General features: G+C 36.7%; 1 protein-coding gene across 1 annotated transcript in view; it reads left to right on the top strand.

The window, feature by feature from the left end:
• Esf1 (ESF1 nucleolar pre-rRNA processing protein homolog) overlaps nucleotides 1-20,070 on the top strand; it is a 57,795-nt gene that overhangs the window by 2,564 nt on the left and 35,161 nt on the right. The window contains exons 3-9 of the mRNA XM_052722711.1: nucleotides 3,686-4,041; nucleotides 7,983-8,096; nucleotides 8,660-8,760; nucleotides 9,425-9,577; nucleotides 10,513-10,627; nucleotides 13,058-13,205; nucleotides 19,205-19,360. Coding sequence (XP_052578671.1) covers nucleotides 3,686-4,041; nucleotides 7,983-8,096; nucleotides 8,660-8,760; nucleotides 9,425-9,577; nucleotides 10,513-10,627; nucleotides 13,058-13,205; nucleotides 19,205-19,360 — 1,143 coding nt within the window. The remainder of the gene's footprint in view (nucleotides 1-3,685; nucleotides 4,042-7,982; nucleotides 8,097-8,659; nucleotides 8,761-9,424; nucleotides 9,578-10,512; nucleotides 10,628-13,057; nucleotides 13,206-19,204; nucleotides 19,361-20,070) is intronic.

The raw sequence follows: 20,070 nt of genomic DNA, 5'->3' as shown, positions 1-20,070 counted from the left end.
TAAGGCATGGACCCCCTCCTTTAGGATTATTGCTAGCTTATATGATGCCTTTTGCAAATTAGAAAATTGCATGTCCTCTGACCACATAAACACAGAGTGTTCTGGGATTTATAGTTTGGTGAGAGGATGGCAATTTTGAGTGAAACAACATGTTGATTTCCCTTGAGGAAGCATGGCATGTTCTGAGTACATGACTTGATGAATTGAGACTAGATTAGTCTTAGCTCTTTTTTCCCTTTTGGCAGATAACAACCTGCTAAGCTCTGTATGATGACCCTGGTCTACCGGCACTGTCCACTAGAAATACATAGTGATGAATTTCCTAGTAGTGACATTAAAAAGGAAAAATAAGCACTTGAAATAATTTTATTTATTTATATCCGGTAAATCCAAATTTCATTTCTATGTAATTAATGATAACAAATTTATACTTTTATATTTTAGCATTAATCTCAAATTGAAAGAGCCATATTTCAAGTGCTAAATTGTCTCTTTAGACTATTAGCTACCATATTGGACAGCATAGACCTAAAGTAGAAAAGTCAAACCTGTAATACAAAATACTGTAACAGAAGGTCTGTAAGTGAGATTGAAAAAATTCAAAAGTTGTTAATCAAAATATAATCACAGAAAAATTCCTAAGGAATCCATTATTTCTATTGGGATTTGGGGGTGGGGGTGGTTGGCACTAAGTTTGAGGACCAAAGTACTTTTTGAGCAAATTTAGGATTGGATGTATGTAGATCGGTAGTCCCATTCTTTTAGACAGTAGAATATTAAAGAGGTTTGTAGTTTTAAGCCAAGTAGTATCTGTAAAGTCTTCTTACTATAAATACCTCCTTGTATCCTGGCATGCTAATAAATGTCTGTAATCCCAGCAGTTGGAAGATAGGTCACAAGGATCAGGAGTTCTAGGTCATCCACAGCTACATAGTAATCTTGAGGCCAGTGTGGGCTACATGAGATCCTGTTTTAAATTGAATGGGCGAGTGGCTCAGCAAGTAAAGGTGCTTGCTGCTCAAACCTTGCAGCCTGAGTTTGATCCTCAGTATCCATGGAAAGGAGGAAGTAGAGAACTAACTCCACAAAATTATGCTGACCTCAGTACATGATATGTGTGCCTCCTCCCCACCCACCATGCACAAGCACATTGTGCACAGCCATGCAAACAAGATTTTTTAAAAGCTGTTTGTATGTATATGTATGTACTGTGGAGATCAAAGAAGAGGGCATTAGATCCCTGGAACTAGAGTTACAGGTGGTTAGGAATCACCATGTGGGTGCTGGGAACCAAACCCAGATCTTCTACCACTGAGCCATCCTCCAGCTCCCCTGTAGACAAGTTTTAATGCCTCAATATGGTACATTAACTCATAGATTCATTAATTAATAATTTCTCTTTGTCTATGAACCCATCAAGGGCATAGAGCTTATAAATTCCCTCTTGCCTTCCCTAGTTCAATGTTTTACACATTGTAGGCAATAAGTAGTGGATTAATAAATAAATATTATAAAAAATAGTATTAAAATAAAAACAAATTTCATTCTTCATCTTAATTTTAAAATTTACTTTGCATTCTCCAAACTTAGAGCCTCTGGAGTAAGCTGAAACAGGAATACCAGTTTAAACATAGTGCATTAGACACATGCACAGGTGATTGCTGTTAGAAGTAGAAGATGAGCTCTTTCAGAGCTGTGGAAGAAAAATGAAATCCTATTTAAACAAAACATCTTGGTGTGTGGTTAACTAGCAGTTATAAAATGTCAGAGTTAGCAGAAAATTTTTATTTAGTATTTCTATTTGGTGATCTCATTCATAATGCAACTTCTTTTGTCAGTTATGTATGAATGAGTTATAAATTTTATCTCCAGCTCACACTTTACTGAGCATATCTCTTAATAGTAAACAGCTTTATTAATGTTTTCTGTTACATGACTCAAAGGCACTTTGTTTTGTGGTTCTAGGGATCGAACCTAGTGCTTTGGACATGCTAAGCAAGCACTCTATTAACCTTGAAGACACTTTAATTCAAATATCCAGAACTTAACTAAAGTAAAGTCTCTTCATCAAATTAGTTACTTTCCATTGTACCATGTTTACCTATCTAGCCAGCTAGCTGGCTGTGTCTGTGCTAGGAAGGCAGGCCTCATTGACATGTCTAAAACTGTTGTTCCTGGTATCAAATACCCCTCTCACTATACTGTCTGGTTTTACCAAAGCTTTTCACTTTGCTACATTTCTACTGTCATAGCTTTATAGTGCCTTCATGTCTTGTGAGAGTACTGTACTGTCCCTCGATTTTTATTACTCATACTCACTCTACCCCTCCAGTTTTCTGCAGTGTAATTCAGATGATATCTCAATGTGCCAGTCTAGTAGTGTCCTCCTTTTGGAAATGGAGCAGTGGCAAAGCCCATCTGTAGCTGAAAGTTTTTCTGTGTGCCGCCCAGTCCTGCACCCGCTCAGACCCAAATAAACACACAGAGGCTTATATTGTTTTTAAACTATAGCCATGGCAAGCTTCTTGCTAGCTAGCTCTTATATCTTAAGTTAACCCATTTCTATAAATCTATACCTTGCACGTGGCTTGTGGCTTACCGGTACTTTACATCTTGCTTTTCCTGGTGGCGTAGATGTATGTAGATCGGTAGTCCCATTCTTTTAGACAGTAGAGTATTAAAGAGGTTTGTAGTTTTAAGCCAAATAGTATCTGTAAAGTCTTTCTTTATGATAAGCTGTGAAAGAAACAATATGCAATGATTTCTTCTTGTTTTGGTACCAGAAGACAAACATGAAAGCTTGGGTAAATGATTTTAGTTTCTAGTGAGCAATACTGAGAGCTGCTATATGTTGTTATATAGGAAGAAATGTGTTTAAAGAAGGTAAGTAGAGTTGGGTACTCATTCATTTAGTCTGTTCAGTTCCTGAGTGACAACTACTCTAAGGCATGGACACCCATAAAGTCGTCTCCCAGCTCTGTCTTTCTCCTTCCTCTCTCTAGTTAGAATGTCCTGCCTAACCTTATTCTGCCTCACCATTGGCCAAACAGCTTTATTTATCAACCAAGCAGAACAGCACATATTCATACCATACAGAACAACATCACCCATCACCCATCCCCTTTATCGTGCTTCCGTGTTAACTCCTTAGACCTGTTTGACTCCTTGCTAGCTACAGACCACACATGATTGCTACTTTTTTTTTGTAATTGACAATTCTTTACAGATGCTTTTCTTACTGCTTGGAACAAATTTCCTTCATCATCTTTCTCACTTTGATTACTTAATTTCTCTTCATCCTTTAGTTAGCTGTTGAGTAGCTCTTGGAAGCTTTAATGCTTGTAGAGTAGTTTCATTTTATGTGTGTGCATATTGATTTGCTTGTTTAATACTTGTCACTTATTCAACTGGAAATTAATTGATATCTTTTTTTTTGCCAGTGGTTGTGTATTAAATACACCACAAAGCAGGTATTCCATGAATACTAAATGAGTATATAAACACACTTACATCATCTTATAAATGTTATGATTTCACTTAAATAACTTGCTATAGCATGAATTTTACTGAGCTTATGTTCCTTTTCTCTGTTTTGTAAAAGTTATACTGGATCTAATGTCAATAATTTGGATTTAATTTAATTCAGAATGTATGTCTCCTTTCTCCCTCCCCCAATATGCTGAAGTGCTTCCAGTCAGAATGGCAAGAAACGACAGTGATGGTAAAATGCTGGACAAAGATGCCCTGGAGGAAGATTCAGATAGTGATAGTGAAATAGAAAGTTATGAGGAATCTGAAGATGAAGTTATAAGTGATGATAGAACTTCAGCTGATGATGATGAAAATGAAGACGAAGAAGAGGAAGATGAGGATAATGAGGAGGATGATGAAAGTGACAGTGGTCCTGATCTTGCAAGGGGTAAAGGAAATATAGAAACTAGTTCTGAAGATGAAGATGATTTCGAAGATTTATTTCCAGAAGAACCTGGTTTTGAACATGCTTGGAGAGAATTAGATAAAGATGCTCCTCGGGCTGATGAGGTAACATTTTCAGTAAATTATTTATGAATAACAGTTAGCTTTTATGGGTGATAGGGTTGATATTATTAAATTAACTAGGAAAGAACTGGACAGCTAATTCAGTGATGGAATTCTTGGCTAGCATGCGTAGGCTAAATAAAGCAGGGCTTGGTAGCGCACACCCATAGTAGCACCACTGAGGAAGCAGAAAAATTGCTGTAAGTTTAAGGTCAGCCTAGAATACATAGTGAGTTCTAAGCTAGCTTGGATTATAAACCTGCTCAGTAAAACCCAATCTCAGAAAAGTAAACAAAAGAAAGCATTAAAAATAAATTGAGAGAAGCTTCACTGGTAAAAATATTTGTGGGACTTGTTTGTTGTTGATTGAACCCAGGACCTCCTATTTGCCAGGTAAGATATCTGCCAGTGAGCCACATCATCAGACCCTGGCAGAATTAATGATGATTAAGAGTAAAATGTCGGGTTGGGGATTTAGCTCAGTGGTAAAAGGCCCTGGGTTTGATCCTCGGCTCCAAAAAAAAAAAAAGAGTAAAATGTCTTAAGGACTGGAGATTAACTCAGTGGTACAGCATTTACCCAGTGTGTACAAGCCTCTTAAGTTCGATTCCAACACTAGAAAGAATAAACACCTTGAAATGGAGCTAGTGTATGTAGATTAGATGTGTGTCCAAGCAGATGAAATGGGAAAGAGGTTCTTTTCCTTCCTTTTATCCCTTTTTGTTGTTGTTTTTTGAGAGTGTTTCTTTTGTAAAATGCTGTTTTTAATTCATTTTTAAAGATAGCATGCAAAGCAGTGTACCTTGCTATGGCATTTTCATACATTTATGCCAGTATACTTGGTTCCTGCTCATCTTCCTTCCATTCTGCCCTCTCCATCCTTTCTGCCCTGCTCTTACTCATCCTTTGCCTCACCCCAAATAGTTCTCCCTTCTGCACATGTATTCCTTCATTATCTCTTCCCCAACTCCCTTAAGATCTCTTCCTCCACTGTCATGGACCTTTTCTAGTTTCATGTATATACACACAAATTTAAGTCTGGATTTAGAAGGCTAGGGAGATGGTTCCATCCATAAAGTGCTTATGTTTATAAGGACCTAAGTTTCAGTGACACAAAAATAGTAGGATCCTCAGCCAGTCTAACCAACCAGTGAGCTTCAGATTTGGTGAGAGACCCTTTCTTTAAAAAAAAATAACGTGGAGCCAGGTGTAGTGGCACAATTTAATCCCAGCACTTAGGAGGCAGAGGCAGATAAATCTCTGAGTTTGAGGCCAGCCTGATCTATATAGTAAGTTCCAGGACAGCTAGAACTATATAGTCAGACCCTGTCTTCTTTAATAATAATAATAACAACAACAACAACAACATATAGAGTGATCAAAGAAGACACAATAGTGTCGACCTCCAGCTTCTGTATGTAACACACACACACACACACACACACACACACACACACACACACACACACACACACATACACATATATACACATATACACATATACACATATCAAAAAGTAAAAACCCAGCAAAAAAGAAAACATGAAGTATTTGTTTTCTGAGACTGGTATATCTCATTTAACACAGTTTCTAATACCATCCTTTTTTCTGCAAAGGTTATAATTTCATTTTTATTTTTTCCTTTTTTATTTGCATTTGTGGTGTTGGGGGCTGCATAGGCAGACATCAGGTGTCTTCCTCAATTGTTCCCCACCTTATTTGGTTGAATTGGTTTGGTTTGGGGTGGGGTTTTGTTTTTTGGTTTTTTTTATTGGTTTTTGGTTTTTTGAGACAGGGTTTAACATCCTTGGCTGTCCTGGAACTCACTCTGCAGACCAAGCTAGCCTTGAACTCACAGAGACCCACCTGCCTCTGCCTCCCGAGTGCTGGGATTAAAGGTGTGTGCCACCCTTTCCAGCTCCCCCTTATTTGTAAGTCAGGTCTCTCACTGAAGACAGAGCTCACTGATTCAGCTAAACTGACTGCTTAGCAGCCTGAGGGATACTCCTGTCCCTGCCTCCCGCATACTGGGTTATAGGCGTACTCAACTTTCAAATTTTAATTTGGGTCCTGGGAGCTGAACTCAGGTCTCATGCTTGTTCAGAAAACAATATGAACCTAGCCATCATTCCAGTCACCTGAGTAGGTTTCTGTTTTGTTTTTGTCTGTATTTTTTAATGTGTTTAGTGAGCATATATTATACATAATAATGGGTTCATTATGAAATACATGTTCATACATGTACATAATGTATTTTGATCATTCATTCCTATGATTATCCCCTCTCATCCTCTTCCCACGCCCACTAGTCTACTTCTTGTTGGGTCATAGGCCCTAAGGAGGAAGCTACAGCTTTGCTAAATGGACGTGATGTGCTTGCTGAGTTTTCTCCAAGTTACTAAGTTTATTCCCAGAAATGAGTGCTGCTATCAGCTTAGTCAGAGAAGCTCCTTTTTACAAGGAGCAGCAGCAGTTACAAAGAATAAGTGACTTGGGGCTGGAGAGATGGCTCAGAGGTTAAGAGCACTGGCTGTTCTTCCAGAGGTCCTGAGTTCAATTCCCAGAAACCACATGGTGGCTCACAACCATCTAGAATGAGATCTGGTGCCCTTTTCTGGCCTGCAGACATACATACAGGCAGAACATTGTATACATAATAAATAAATAAATCTTAAAAAAAAAAAAAAAAGAATAAGTGACTTGATTGCTCAGATATAAAGGGGACATTTATCTCACATACACACACACACCCTCCAAGTCTTGGAGAACATTCTAGGAGATAGAGTGGAAGGTCCAGAAATTTCCAGGTAGAGCCTTTAGAAACCTTCAAGTATGTGATTATGTTGAAAATAGGGATGTTTGACTTCTTCTTTTCCTGTATGTATCCCTTAAGTCAGTGGTTCTCAACTCTCCTAATGCTGTGACCCTTTAATTCAGTTCTTCATGTTGTGGTGACCCCCAACCATAAAATTATTATCACTGCTACTTCTTAACTGTAATTTTGCTACTGTCATGAAACATAATGTAAACATTTTTGGAAATAGAGGGTTGCCCAAGAGGTAGTGACACACAGGTTGACAACCTCTGGCTTAAGTACTATTTTGAATCAGAGTAGAGAAACTGGACACCATTATCTCCTTCCTGATTTTAGAAGACGCTTTTCAATTTTCCCTGTTTAGTATAATGTTGGATATACATTTGTCATCTATAGACTTTTTTTGTTGAGAAGTGTTCCTCCTATTCCTGGTTTCCTTAGGAATTGTATCATGAATTTATGTTGATCTTTGTCAAAGGCCTTTTGAGACAGAACCTTTCTGTGAATACTTGGCTGGCCTTGAGCCTACTGTGGTCCTGTTTCTTCTGCCTCCCTCTGGACTGCTGGGATCTCAGGTATGTGTGCCATCCTGCTCAGAAAGAATTTCTGCGTAAGTCATTTAAAATATATAAAAGCAGCTTTAGACTTGTTTTTGCTAGGAGTTTGTATTTATGTTCTTATTGCACCATAAAAAATGCTCTGGAGTAACCCATTTCCTCACTCCAAACTGGTGATAAACTATCTTTAAAACTGTTGTGGTTAAAACATCAGTTTGTGATCACACCCTGGTTCAAGAACTCCAAAAACCAATTTAGAGATAGTGCTTATCTCTTGTGGTTTTCCTATTGTTTGCCCCACATGAAGCTCCCTCTGCATGTTAAATCAGTTAAATAACACAACTCAGAACTGGAGAAAGACTATACTACATTGTTTATCTTTCTTTTTTCAACCATTGAAAATGATACAGATCCCAGCACTTGGGAGGCAGAAGCAGGTATATCTCTGTGAGTTCAAGGCCAGCCTGGACTGTATAGTAAATTCCAGGACAGCCCTAGACTGCATAGTGAGACCTTGTCTCAAAAAAAAAATATAGATTCTATAATAATTAATAATACTTTAACTTTCTCAGATTACACACCGACTAGCAGTTTGCAACATGGACTGGGATAGATTAAAGGCAAAAGATTTGCTGGCTTTGTTCAATTCATTTAAACCCAAAGGAGGAGTTGTATTTTCTGTAAAGGTGAGAAAATTGATTTTATTTAAAGGAAATATTTCTAGGTGTTTTAACTTAAATCTGACTTTGTTTCTAATTAAACTGCCTTAATTTTCCTCTTCGAAAAAATATTTTATTGATCTGGAAATTGTCCAATACATTTGAGTATGAAACTTAATTAACAGGTAGTAAGAAGGGAGAAGCAAATTTTTTTTTTTTTTTTGCTTTATATTTTAGTTTTGTTTGTATGCACGCATGTGTGTATGAAGTTAAAGAACCCCTTTCAAAAGTAGATTATTTCCTCTGACATGGGTTCTGGAGATGGAGTGCGCGTTGTTGTTCATGATGCTTTGGTTTTGTCCCCACCCTATCTGTTATACTCTGGCCAAAATTATTACTTAGAGAAAACTCTTCAGTATGCTTTATCTTCATGTAGTTAGAAATGAGTTTTGCTTTCCTACTACGGTGAGTGTGAAATGAGTTGTTGTTTTTGAGCTTAGTGCTGACTCTTGACGTCTTAGTTTTGACAGGTCTTCATATTCTGTAAGAAAGAATGTATGGATTATATCAGTCTTATTTTTTGTGTTCAGATATATCCTTCGGAGTTTGGAAAGGAGAGGATGAAGGAAGAGCAAGTTCAAGGACCAGTAGAGTTACTGAGTATTCCTGAGGATGCCCCCGAGAAAGACTGGTACTGAGTCACTCTAGAATATAAAACTAACCCTAGTAAAGTCACGTACCTCACTCGGAATTCTGTTGCCTTAATAGGACTGAAGTTTGCACTTAATTCTAACAGTTAGGATTCAGACAGCTTGATAACTGATTATAGTTGGCGGCGCATTATGCCAGCATTTTGTGTGTATGCTTGGAAATAATGATTGCAGTATTTGGGGAAAAAAACAGTTCATAATTATCTTCATTGCTATGAATTAGTGTTGTTTTTATCTTCATATTATATTTTTGAGTGTTAAATAGAAAAATAAAGAAATAAAACATGGTTTTATGTTACAGAAAACAACTTAAGTAGTTGTAAACCACTAGGTGGAGCTGCATGTGCACTTAATAAAAAACGGTGATTAACTGGATGGTAACGAAAGTGGCAGAGGAAGACCTTCAAGGAACAGAGGATAGTTAAGTGAAATTAAACTTTTAAAGTTCAGATGCTGGCTAGTGAGATAGCTAATGGGTAAAGGTGCTTACCCTCTAGTCTGACAACCTAGGGACCTGAATTCAATCCCCAGAACCCACATGGTAGAAGGAGAAAACCAACTTTTGAAAAAGTTGTTTTCTGACCTTGTAATGGAGAGGTTTCTATGTTCTTGTGTACATATGTTGGATTTAGTTTTTCCCATTAGGTCCTCTAGAGAGAAGCTAAGAGACTATCAGTTTAAACGATTGAAATACTATTATGCAGTAGTGGAATGTGATTCTCCAGAAACTGCAAGTAAGATTTATGAAGATTGTGATGGCCTGGAGTTTGAAAGCAGTTGTTCTTTCATAGACCTAAGGTAATTCAGTTCATGTCTTAACCACTGAATCTTACAATATAGCAAGATCATAATGCAGTAAAATATTTGAATGAGCAGTACTCGCTTATATTCTAGAAAATGAACAAGAAAAAGCTAATAATAATTGAAGAAAAAGTAATTTAAGAACCATTTCATTATTTATGTCCTTGAAATAATAATTCTTTCAAAAAACATTTTTAAGATTTATTTATTTTTACTTCATGTGTATGAGACCCCCTAGAATTGGAGGGGGTGAGCCAGGTGGGTGCTAGGATTCAAACCTAGATCTTCTGCATGAGCCAGCAGGTGCTTTTAACTGCTAAGCCATCTCTCCACCACCCCTCCCAATAATTCTTGATACAGTATATAGTAGATGCATTTTATATGTATGTGGAAATAATCTCCTGTGTAAATTATAAAAACATGGTTATAATAATCAGATTATTTACCTCTACTTTTCATCCCACATTTCCTAGCCTGATACCTAAAAATTGTCAGTCACCATGGCTGATTTACCTGTAAGGAATAGTTATTTGTGAAATGAAATTTTTGGCTAAGATTATTCTTAATCAGCCTTAACTTTTTCTTTATTTTCAATGACTTTTCATGATTATGTGCTATGTATTGAGACCACTTACCCAGTATTAATTCTGTTTGATCTTTGAACTCTAAAGTGAGTCAATGATTGTGTTATTGAGTTGGGTCTTTGGAAGCTAGTTTATATTAACTAGTTCCTAATGCAAAGTCTCTATATAGAATTCTCTCAAACTTAATGAAATTTCAGATTTATAGTTTACAAATTTCAGAGATGTGCCAAGATTGTTTCTGGCCTTTTAGGAATTTTTACATTTGTTTTCTATAGAATTTTTTGTATAGTATATGAACTATAACTAATTAGAAAATCTAGACACTGGTATTAGCTACTTTTTTTTTAGGTTTATACCAGATGATATTACTTTTGATGATGAGCCCAAGGAAGTGGCCTCAGAAGTTGATCTAACAGCATATAAACCAAAGTATTTCACATCTGCTGCAATGGGAACATCAACGGTATTTATTTATTTGTTTGTTGGTTGGTTGGTTGGTTTGATGTACATTGATGTTTTGCCTGTATATATTCTGTGTGGGGGTGTCAGATCCCCTGGAACTGGGAGTTACAGACAGTTGTGAGCTGCCATGTGGGTGCTGGGAATTGAACCCAGGACCTCTGGAAGAGCAGCCAGTGCACTTAACTGCCAAGCCATCTCTCCAGCTCCTCAATGGTATTTCTTAACTCTTAAAAATGAGTAGATGGTGACACACATAGTCCCAGCACTTGGGAAGTTAAGCAGGGGTACCAGGAACTCAAGAGTCAGCCTTGGATACATGAGACCCTGTATTTAAAATAAGAAAGAAAGAAAGAAAAATTAAATGTATACCTAGACTCTTGCTTTTAGCAACTTTACAATTAGATGGTGTTCTGAATGTTGGATGCATTGGATACTATACTGTTCGAACATGTTTTTCAGAGTGTCTTTTTGTCTTTAAGCCTGAGTCAGTCTGCTAATGTTTTATGTTGTTTGTTTGTTTGTTTCCCTCTATTATTTTACCCATATACTTTGAACTAGATTCTTTGTACCCAAGGATGTATTTCAATGGTAGAACATTTATCTAGCACATGTGGAAGCCCAGCGTTTTGTCTTAGATTCTTTTAATAGGCAGTGTGTCAGTTATTAAGATCCTCGGGAATAGGAAGGACATAGCTTTACCTCAAATGACAGCTACACAGAATTGTTGACCATTTGAAATAGGAGCACATTTTTCTGCAGATGTGATTTTAAAAGTTTTGTAAACAACAGAGGTAGAATAATTCAGTACTACTAGTTTTCATATTAATAACAAGTAGCCACATTTCTGTATGTTACAATAGTTTGTTACATAGCTCACTGGCTTCTCTTTCACCCTAAATCTCTGCCTACAGCAAACTTGTGATAGACTATTGTGCTTGTCCAAGAAAGCTGGTGTCAGATATCTGCTTCCCGCTGTGCTGTGAGAGGGTGTTCTGGTATTGATTAGCTACAAAGTATAGTAAGACCCCAGAGTAAGTGAATTCTAAAATATACAGCACATCATGTTATTTTCAACACTTAAGCACTTATAATAGGCAGCATGTGTAGCCAGCTCATCTGGAGATTCTGCATCCTGATCTGTATCACCAATATCTGTTTTCCTTACAGCAGCTGTTTGGTCATTATCAACACAGACATAGTTTTCAGAGTTGCCAGTCCTGAACTGGCTAGAACGTCTAAGAGAGTGGCAAGGATATTTTAAGGATCTTGCTGTTAATTAGTACCTAGCTTGTTGTCTTAATGTGGAGAAATTGGACTGAACAGAAAAAGCAAGGACTTGAACACATGTGCTGTAAACATAAAACCCTTTCAAAAGGAACCTTTACAAGGTACTGAATAAAGCAGTGGTTCGCAACTCCTTTGGACAACTCTTTCACCAGTTTCCCTAAGACCATTGGAAAACACAGATATTTACATTACAATTCATAACAGTAGCAAAGTTACAGTTACGAAGTAGCAGTGAGAATAATTTTATTGAGAATATAGGATAGGAGCCAGTCTCCCTCAGCCATATTATCAATGAACTTACTTGCTGACAGATATGCTGTAGTTATGATCATGAAAACCTTTGTTTTGTCATGAGTGACTCAATCTTTTTAGGAAAATGGCACCTTTTGAGATTATGTTGCTTTATTAATAGATTTTATGTAGTCTATGGCTCAACTGTCATTTTAGTTCTCTAGAAGAAAATCATGTTCTCACTGGTTCATAATAGTATTAACTTTTTCTAACTTTTTTTCTACCATAGTTAATCTGTTTAATAATATATTAGGTAATAGAATATCATTCATGTAGCTGAGAATTAGGGGGAAAGTAAAAGTGGACATACATGATTCTCTGTCCACAAAAAGAATACCATTTATTTAATCCTGCCATTCATATATTTTTTTTTAAATGTGTCCATGTCTGAACTTTTTTTTTTTTTTTTTTTTTTTTTTTGGTTTTTCGAGACAGGGTTTCTCTGTGTAGCTTTGCGCCTTTTTCCTGGAACTCACTTGGTAGCCCAGGCTGGCCTTGAACTCACAGAGATCCGCCTGGCTCTGCCTCCCGAGTGCTGGGATTAAAGGCGTGCGCCACCAACACCCGGCCATGTCTGAACTTTTTATGTGCATTGTAACTTTTGGTGGGGAAGGGGGCGGGGATCTCACTATGTAGCTTTAGCTGGCCAGGAACTGTCGTGTAGACCATGCTGGCCTCATACTCACCGAGATCTACCTCTGCTTCCAAAGTGCTGGGATTAAAGGTGTGCACCACCATGCCTAGTGTGCTTTTTAACTTAATATTAAACATCTAAGTTAACAGTGTACTTAAGTAAGTATGAGTTTACCTTTGGGCTTTTATGTGGTGGTTAATTTTCATTCTTTGGTTCAAGGTGGAGATTACTTGGGATGAGACTGATCATGAAAGAATCACAACACTGAACAGAAAGTTTAAAAAGGAGGAGCTTTTGGACATGGACTTCCAGGCCTACTTAGCTTCCTCCAGTGAGGATGAAGAGGAAGAGGAAGAAGCACCACAAGGTACTTGCTAATCCTTTTATTGGGTGGTTAATGGAACTGTGTCTTGGGCAAAACTTAAAAAGATCCCCAAACTGACTGCATAACATACTTATGTGCATAGAATTATATGCGTGTATATGCATAGATACATGTTTGAAGGATTGGCAAGATGCTCATTGGATGAAAGCACTTGCTGTACAAACCTAATGACTTGACTTTGATCCCTGGAACCCAAGATAGAAAGAGAACTGACTCACCAAAAGTTGTCCTCTGACCATCACATGCGTTCTTTGGCATAGTCATTTCCACCTTCCTGCACACACACACACACACACACAAATAGTTAAAATAAATAAATTTTTTTTTAAATCCTAAATACTTTGCTAGGCTAATTTTCTATAGCCACAAAATTTATTTAAACTCTGGCTTAGTAAAAATGCCTAGCCTGTTAGACTTGTAGACATGTAAAATACTGTTTCTCCCCATACACCTTAATTAGTTTTAAAACAGTCTTTCTATGTAGACTAGGCTTATCTTGAAGTCACAGATCACAGAGATCTGCCTGCCTCTGCCTCCCAAGGTCTGTGATTAGATTATAGGTATGGGCCATCACATCCAGTTTTTGCAGTGCTAGGGACTGAACTCAGGTCATTGTAAATGCTAGGCAAGGACTCCACTAACTGAGATACATCCCCAACCCCACTATAGTAATCCTAAATAACTTTTGTACTTTATTGTGTAACACTGTCTTGTACTGCCCTTATTTTACATTTCCCTAGCTTCCATTGCTCTTTCTTTCTAAATCTCTTTCCTTCAACTTTAAGTATTTATTTAAGAAATTCTTTCACTAAGAACCAGCTACTGTCAAAACTTTCCTGATATTTGGTTTGTGTGAAAAGACCAGAAAATTTTGCTTTTGCTTGCAAAGGATTCTAAAATTGGATTTCCAAAGGCTTCCCTGTATCCACACTGATAATACCCCATTGGTTTCTGACTTGATTGGTGTTTATGAAGGTTATCTGGAGATTTTCTTTATTCTAAGATTGGATTTTTTTATATATGTATTGAGCTTGGGGGTTTTTTTGGGGGGGTCCATTTAATTCACAGTGGTATCTTTTTTCAGTATTGATGTTCTCAGTCATTTGATTTTTCTCCTGTTCTTCTAGAACTCTGTTTAAGTATGCATTAAATCTTTCCACTGTATCTTCTCTCTTTAGATGTTTTTGATTTAGGGCTTTGTGTGTACCAGGTAAGCACTCTACCACTGAGCTAAATCCCCAATACAGTCTCTTACATTTTTATCATTTCCCCCTGTACTTCATTCTGGATATTTCCTTCTGTTTACACATCTTCTAGTTTGAAAGTGTCTTTTCAGCAGTGTTCATTCTACTAACATATATCTACCCACTGAATTCTTTATCTTGGTTGTTATCAACTTCACTTCTAGCAGTCCTGTGTGCCTATTTGTCACATCAACAATGCACTTTTTGGTAGTTTGATATTTGTCTGGTACTCCCTCTGGATCTCTGCTTAATTCCAGGGGACTAGTTGAACTTCCTCCTCTTGGGGATTTTCACTTGTGTCCTTTTGATTCTTAATAGTCTTCCAGTTGAATTCACAGCTGTGGATCAGGAACTAGGAAGTGCTCAGAAATAATATAGATCTTAAAACACTTGGGATCATCCTTGTGGTATTCCATTCTCTATTCTTGATTTTGACATGATAATTCTTCATTAACTTGTCAGTCCTTTCAGACTTCAATTTCTTTTTGTAATCCCTTTGAAACTTATAGAAAGACTTTAAAAATAACATATTCAGCTGGGCAATAGTGGTGCATGCCTTTAATCCCAGCACTCAGGAGGCAGAGGCAGCTGGAGCTCTATGAGTTCAGTGCCAGCCTGGTCTACAAAGCAAGTTCCAGGACAGCCTGAGCTGTTACACAAAGAAATCCTGTAGATAGATAGGTAGGTAGGTAGGTAGGTAGGTAGGTAGGTAGGTAGGTAGGTAGGTAGGTAGGTAGGTAGGTGGGTAGGTAGAAAGAAAGATAGAGATAGACGGTATCCAACTAAGCAATAATTATCAGGTCTGTCTTTGTTTAAGAAATTTTGATGACTGAAAATGATTGTGTGTTTGTTAAATTGATCATGCTATTTGCTTAGAAATAACTAATTTTATAAAATACAATACCAGTTTTTTTCTTCACCATTTAGTTATTTGGTTGTGATTTCTTGGACGTCTGTGTGTGTGTGTGTGTGTGTGTGTGTGTGTGTGTGTGTGTGTGTGTGTGTGTGTGTGTGTGTGTTTGCATATGTGCTGTGGAGACCAGAGGTCACCATCTTGTATCTTCATTTATTTTTAGACACAGGGTTTTTTCCTCTCTGAGTGAACATGGAGCTGACTAATTGGCTAAGCTGGCTAACCACTGAACTTCAAATCCGTTTGTCTCCATTCCTCAAGTGCTGGGGTTGGAGACTTGCCTAGCTTTTACTTAAGTTCTGGGGACTCAAACTCAGGCCTTTATACTTTCGTTACAGACACTCTACCAACTGAGCCTCAGCCCAGTAAAGTATTATCGGTGCAATCTGAGATTTTTCCATTTATTTGTTTGTTTTGGTGGTTCAAGGGATTCAACTGACTTACACTAGCTGTAGCCCTTCAGCTTTGAATGATAGTATTTGCTGTTGCATCTGTGTTATTCTTATCTAACAAAATTGCCAAACATTAAAAAATATAAGTTCAGTGCTGACAGAAAATGAGAAACCAGAAATGTTAAACAGATATACATATTTTAAATCAGCAAGAAAAAACATATTTATAGTTTAAAATTTTCCTTAGTGTTTTCCATTTACGTGATGTATTATTTCTATAACCTAGTGGCATATGAAATAATAAATACTTTTATAGTTTTAACATAGGGTTATTAAGCCTTGACTTTCTTAGTTTCTGAATGGTCTGTTTGTTTTTATGTCACTAAAAGTAGTGCTTTTAAGTTTGCCATAAAATACTATTTTGCAGTATTAATGTAAGAGAAGGAAAATAGTGTTTAATAGCTTCTGTTTATTTGTATACATTGTATATTGATAAAAGTCATGTAATTGCTTAAGTGTTTCATCCTCTTTGAAGATGTATAGTTTTCCAGCTAGTGAGATGGTTCGGTGGGTGTTGCCAAGTCCATTGGTCTGAGTTTGATCCCTAGAACCCACCCACATAATAGAAGAGAACCAACTCCTCAAAGTTCTCATGGCACATGCATCCACACAATAAATAAATGTAATGAAAGCTTAATAAAGAGCGTATGTAATTTACAGTGGTGCATACTGGTTATGAAAGATTTTACATTTTAAGGTCTCAGTGACTGGTACTTGTTAATCTTCCTCATGAATTTGAATGTTTTATTTCTTAGTGTACATAGCATAGCCTTCTCATAGACCTTTTGTACCTTTCCCCCGTAAATAAGAAGGATGAATTTTGTCTTTGTCTACCATGAGTATGGGAAAGGTAAATTTATTTGCTTATGTGAATATTACGTGCTTTTCTGATAATTCTTGATAGTTTTCCTTTGCTATAGTTCTAAAATACAGCGGGAAATAATATTCTATGTCTATTGGGGAACACTAGGTCCATGTGTTTTTCAAATGGCTTTGGAAAATGATACTAAATTTTATTGTTTTACGTGTGTGTGTGTGTGTGTGTGTGTGTGTGTGTGTGTGTGTGTGTGTGTGTGTGTCATGTGGAAATCAGAGGACAACTTGTAAGAATCAGTTGTTTCTTCCTACAGGGTGGGTCCTGGGGATCAAAATCATGTCAGCAGGCTTGACAGCAGGCATCTTTCTTCTCTGAGCCATTGCACTCATCCTGGAATTATTTTATTTTACTTATGTGGGTGTTTCACCTGTATGTCTGTTTGCTGTTTGAATACCCCTGGTGCCGGTAAAGGCCAGAAGAGGGTGTCAGATACCCCTGGGACTTGAGTTATGGATGGTTTGTAAGCTGCCTGTGGGCACAGGGAATTGAACCCAGGTCCTTTGGAAGAGCAGCCAGTGCTCTTACCTCTGAGCCATCTCTCCACCCACCTACCCCCATTTAAATTTTAAAACAATATTGTTAACAATAGGACACCTAATGTTATTGGTAAGTAAGCATTAATATTCCAATATATTTAATATGTTGGACTCGTTGGGGCTATAGCTCAATGGTATAGTGTTTGCCAAGCTTCATAAAACCCTATGTTGAACCTTCAGGATTGTAAAATAGGGGGAAGAAAACAAATTTAGACCCTGCTGGTTTCAAATCTGGACTTAACCACATAGTGAACACAAAGATCAAGTTTTCTTAACACCCTTTTCCTTTCTTTGTGTAGCTGTGAAACAAGAATTATAATACCTGGCTCGTAGATAGAAATGATATATATAAAGTATTTAGCATAGTACCTTGTATCAGGTATTTTAATTTTAATTCTTAAAACTAAAGATTAATTTCTTTCAATTTGAAATATACTAATTATGATTTTTCAAAAGCATTCCTTTTTCTTCAATATTTTAATTGATTACAAACACACCTTAATCTGTTATTTAGTGCCTCAGACTAGTATATTTGTATACTAAACATTCCTGATAGTTGTTTATAGAGTAGCTCACTGTTTGAATTTATTTTTAAAAATCTTATGTACTATTAAGGCATTCATAAAATATTGTCCTTGAATTAGAAAAACAGACCTACATGAGTTATCCCACATTTTAGAGCTTCAGAAAGTACAATTTTAGTACTGGAAAAAATCAATTTAAAGTAAGCCATCAGAGACTTACCACTAAAATTTCAACCTGGAAGGAGCTTGCTTCTAATTATGTTTTCAGAAGTAAGCTTTTAATAGAATGAAATACATTGCCATTTTGTTAATGTGTTCCTCATGTTTTATCCATTGAATTACGGGATACATGACAAAATTCCATCCAACATTATTATTGTGGCACAAAGCACAAACAGCAAAAAAATGAGCTTCAGCTGTTTGAGTGAAAATATAAAAGTGTGATAGGATGATGGAAAGAATGCCCACAGCCGTTTTTATTCACTTAGAGAGAAAAATAAGTTTTAAATATTTGCTTAACCAACTTTTTTTTTCTTTCGAAAATCGCTTTTTTTTTTTTTTAGAGATTTAAGAACAAGGTGTTAACACTGATGTTTTACAGCTCCATGCTTTTATCACAGTTTTGATGACCATAAGTTACAAAAACAGGAATATCACTGTATCACTTCCAAACTTTCCTCCACTGGCAATGTTTAATGAATTTGATAAGTTTGTGTGTTTTACATTAAAACCCAGATTTCTAATTTATGTTACTGACTTGAAGAATTTACAATGAAACTGTAGAAAAACAACTTTATGATTTGATTTTCTCTGATGTTTGTTGCCCAGGGGTTTTATACTGTTTCTTCACATTTAAATTTTTTGTGAAACTAGAATTCAGAAATATCAATCGTCTTCCCACACAGTGAAAGTAGTTGAATTAGCTCGTAGTCTTTTTGTCTTTATCATTGATGAACAACATTCTAAGAGTATATGTGCTTATTCACAATCAAATGGAAGGACTTCATAGGCTCGGGTTTACATTCTAAACAACTTCTTTCCTCTTCTGTGTGGCCCGAGAAGCTAATCCCATGTGTCAGATTCACACCAGCAGCAATCAGATTCCATTTATTGAACAGAACATTTAGAGGGGACTAAAATGTCAAACTTAGTGCTCTTGCAGTTTGCATAGAAGGGATTATTGTGTAGTACTCTGACAATGCTATTATTAAACTTCATTGTCTCTGAGTTTTACTGAGTACAAGACCAAAGTCTTTGTTTTCATAGTCACAAGTTGAAGTCTGATTTTATGTTCTGTGATTGCAGTATTTCTTTGACAACAATTTTTAGCCATGTACTGAAGAGACCATGAGACCTAAACACTGAAGTTGGAAGGTAATTGTTTCTCTCTGTCAAATGACATTGATTAATTTCATTTTTGTTTTGTTTTATTTAGATGGAGTCAGTGTAGGAGAAGATGGAAAAACAAAGAAAAATCAAAAGGATGATGAAGAACAAATTGCTAAATATAGACAGCTTTTGCAAGTTATTCAAGAAAAAGAAAGAAAAGGAAAAGAAAATGATATGGAAATGGAAATCAAGTGGGTTCCAGGTGAGAATTAGATATTAAGTAAAAGTTTTCTTCTGAATGCATTTAGATGTAATCACAAAGATGCTAATACTTCTTTAGAAGCATACTTTTTTTATAAGTTCTATTTTCCAGAAATGTATTGGTAAGTTAATGGTATTTAATTCCCCTCAGAATTAATGTTTTATGTTCTTTTTCCATTTTTATTTTAAATTTTCTCATATATTTTCATTATATTCTTTCCCTTCTCCCTACTCCTCCCAAATCTTCCCTACCTCCCTACCCATTCAACTTCATGTTCTCTCTCAGAAAAAGGAAAGAAAAACAATTATTTTTTTTTAAAAAAGAAAATCAAAACAAACTAAAAAGAAAACATGCACAAAATGAAAAACAAACCATGGCATCTCTTTTGTCCTGGCCTACTACTTCTGAACATGGGGCCTGCACTAGCATGCAGTTGATCTAGCCAGTGTCATTCCATTACAGAAAACCGGTTTTCCCTCTCCTAGTAGGTGTCAATTGTAAATATCTTCTTGGTTAGGGACAGGCTGTGTCTACTTCCCCTTCTCATTTTGTCTGATGTGAGCCCGTGCAGGTCTTGTTCATGCCATCCAGTCTCTGCAAACTCCGATGTGTGTCAGTCCTGTTGTGCCTGGGCATGCTGGAGTTTCTCTGGAGTCATCCCCTCTGGCTCTTAAAATTGTTCTAACTCTCTTCCCATAGATCCTTTGGGG

The sequence above is a fragment of the Peromyscus californicus genome, unplaced genomic scaffold (genome assembly GCF_007827085.1).
Source record: "Peromyscus californicus insignis strain IS unplaced genomic scaffold, ASM782708v3 Scaffold_7__1_contigs__length_154581171, whole genome shotgun sequence".
Lineage (NCBI taxonomy): Eukaryota > Metazoa > Chordata > Mammalia > Rodentia > Cricetidae > Peromyscus > Peromyscus californicus.
Note: the sequence above shows the minus strand (reverse complement) of the source record. Positions and strands in the feature narration are given on the sequence as shown.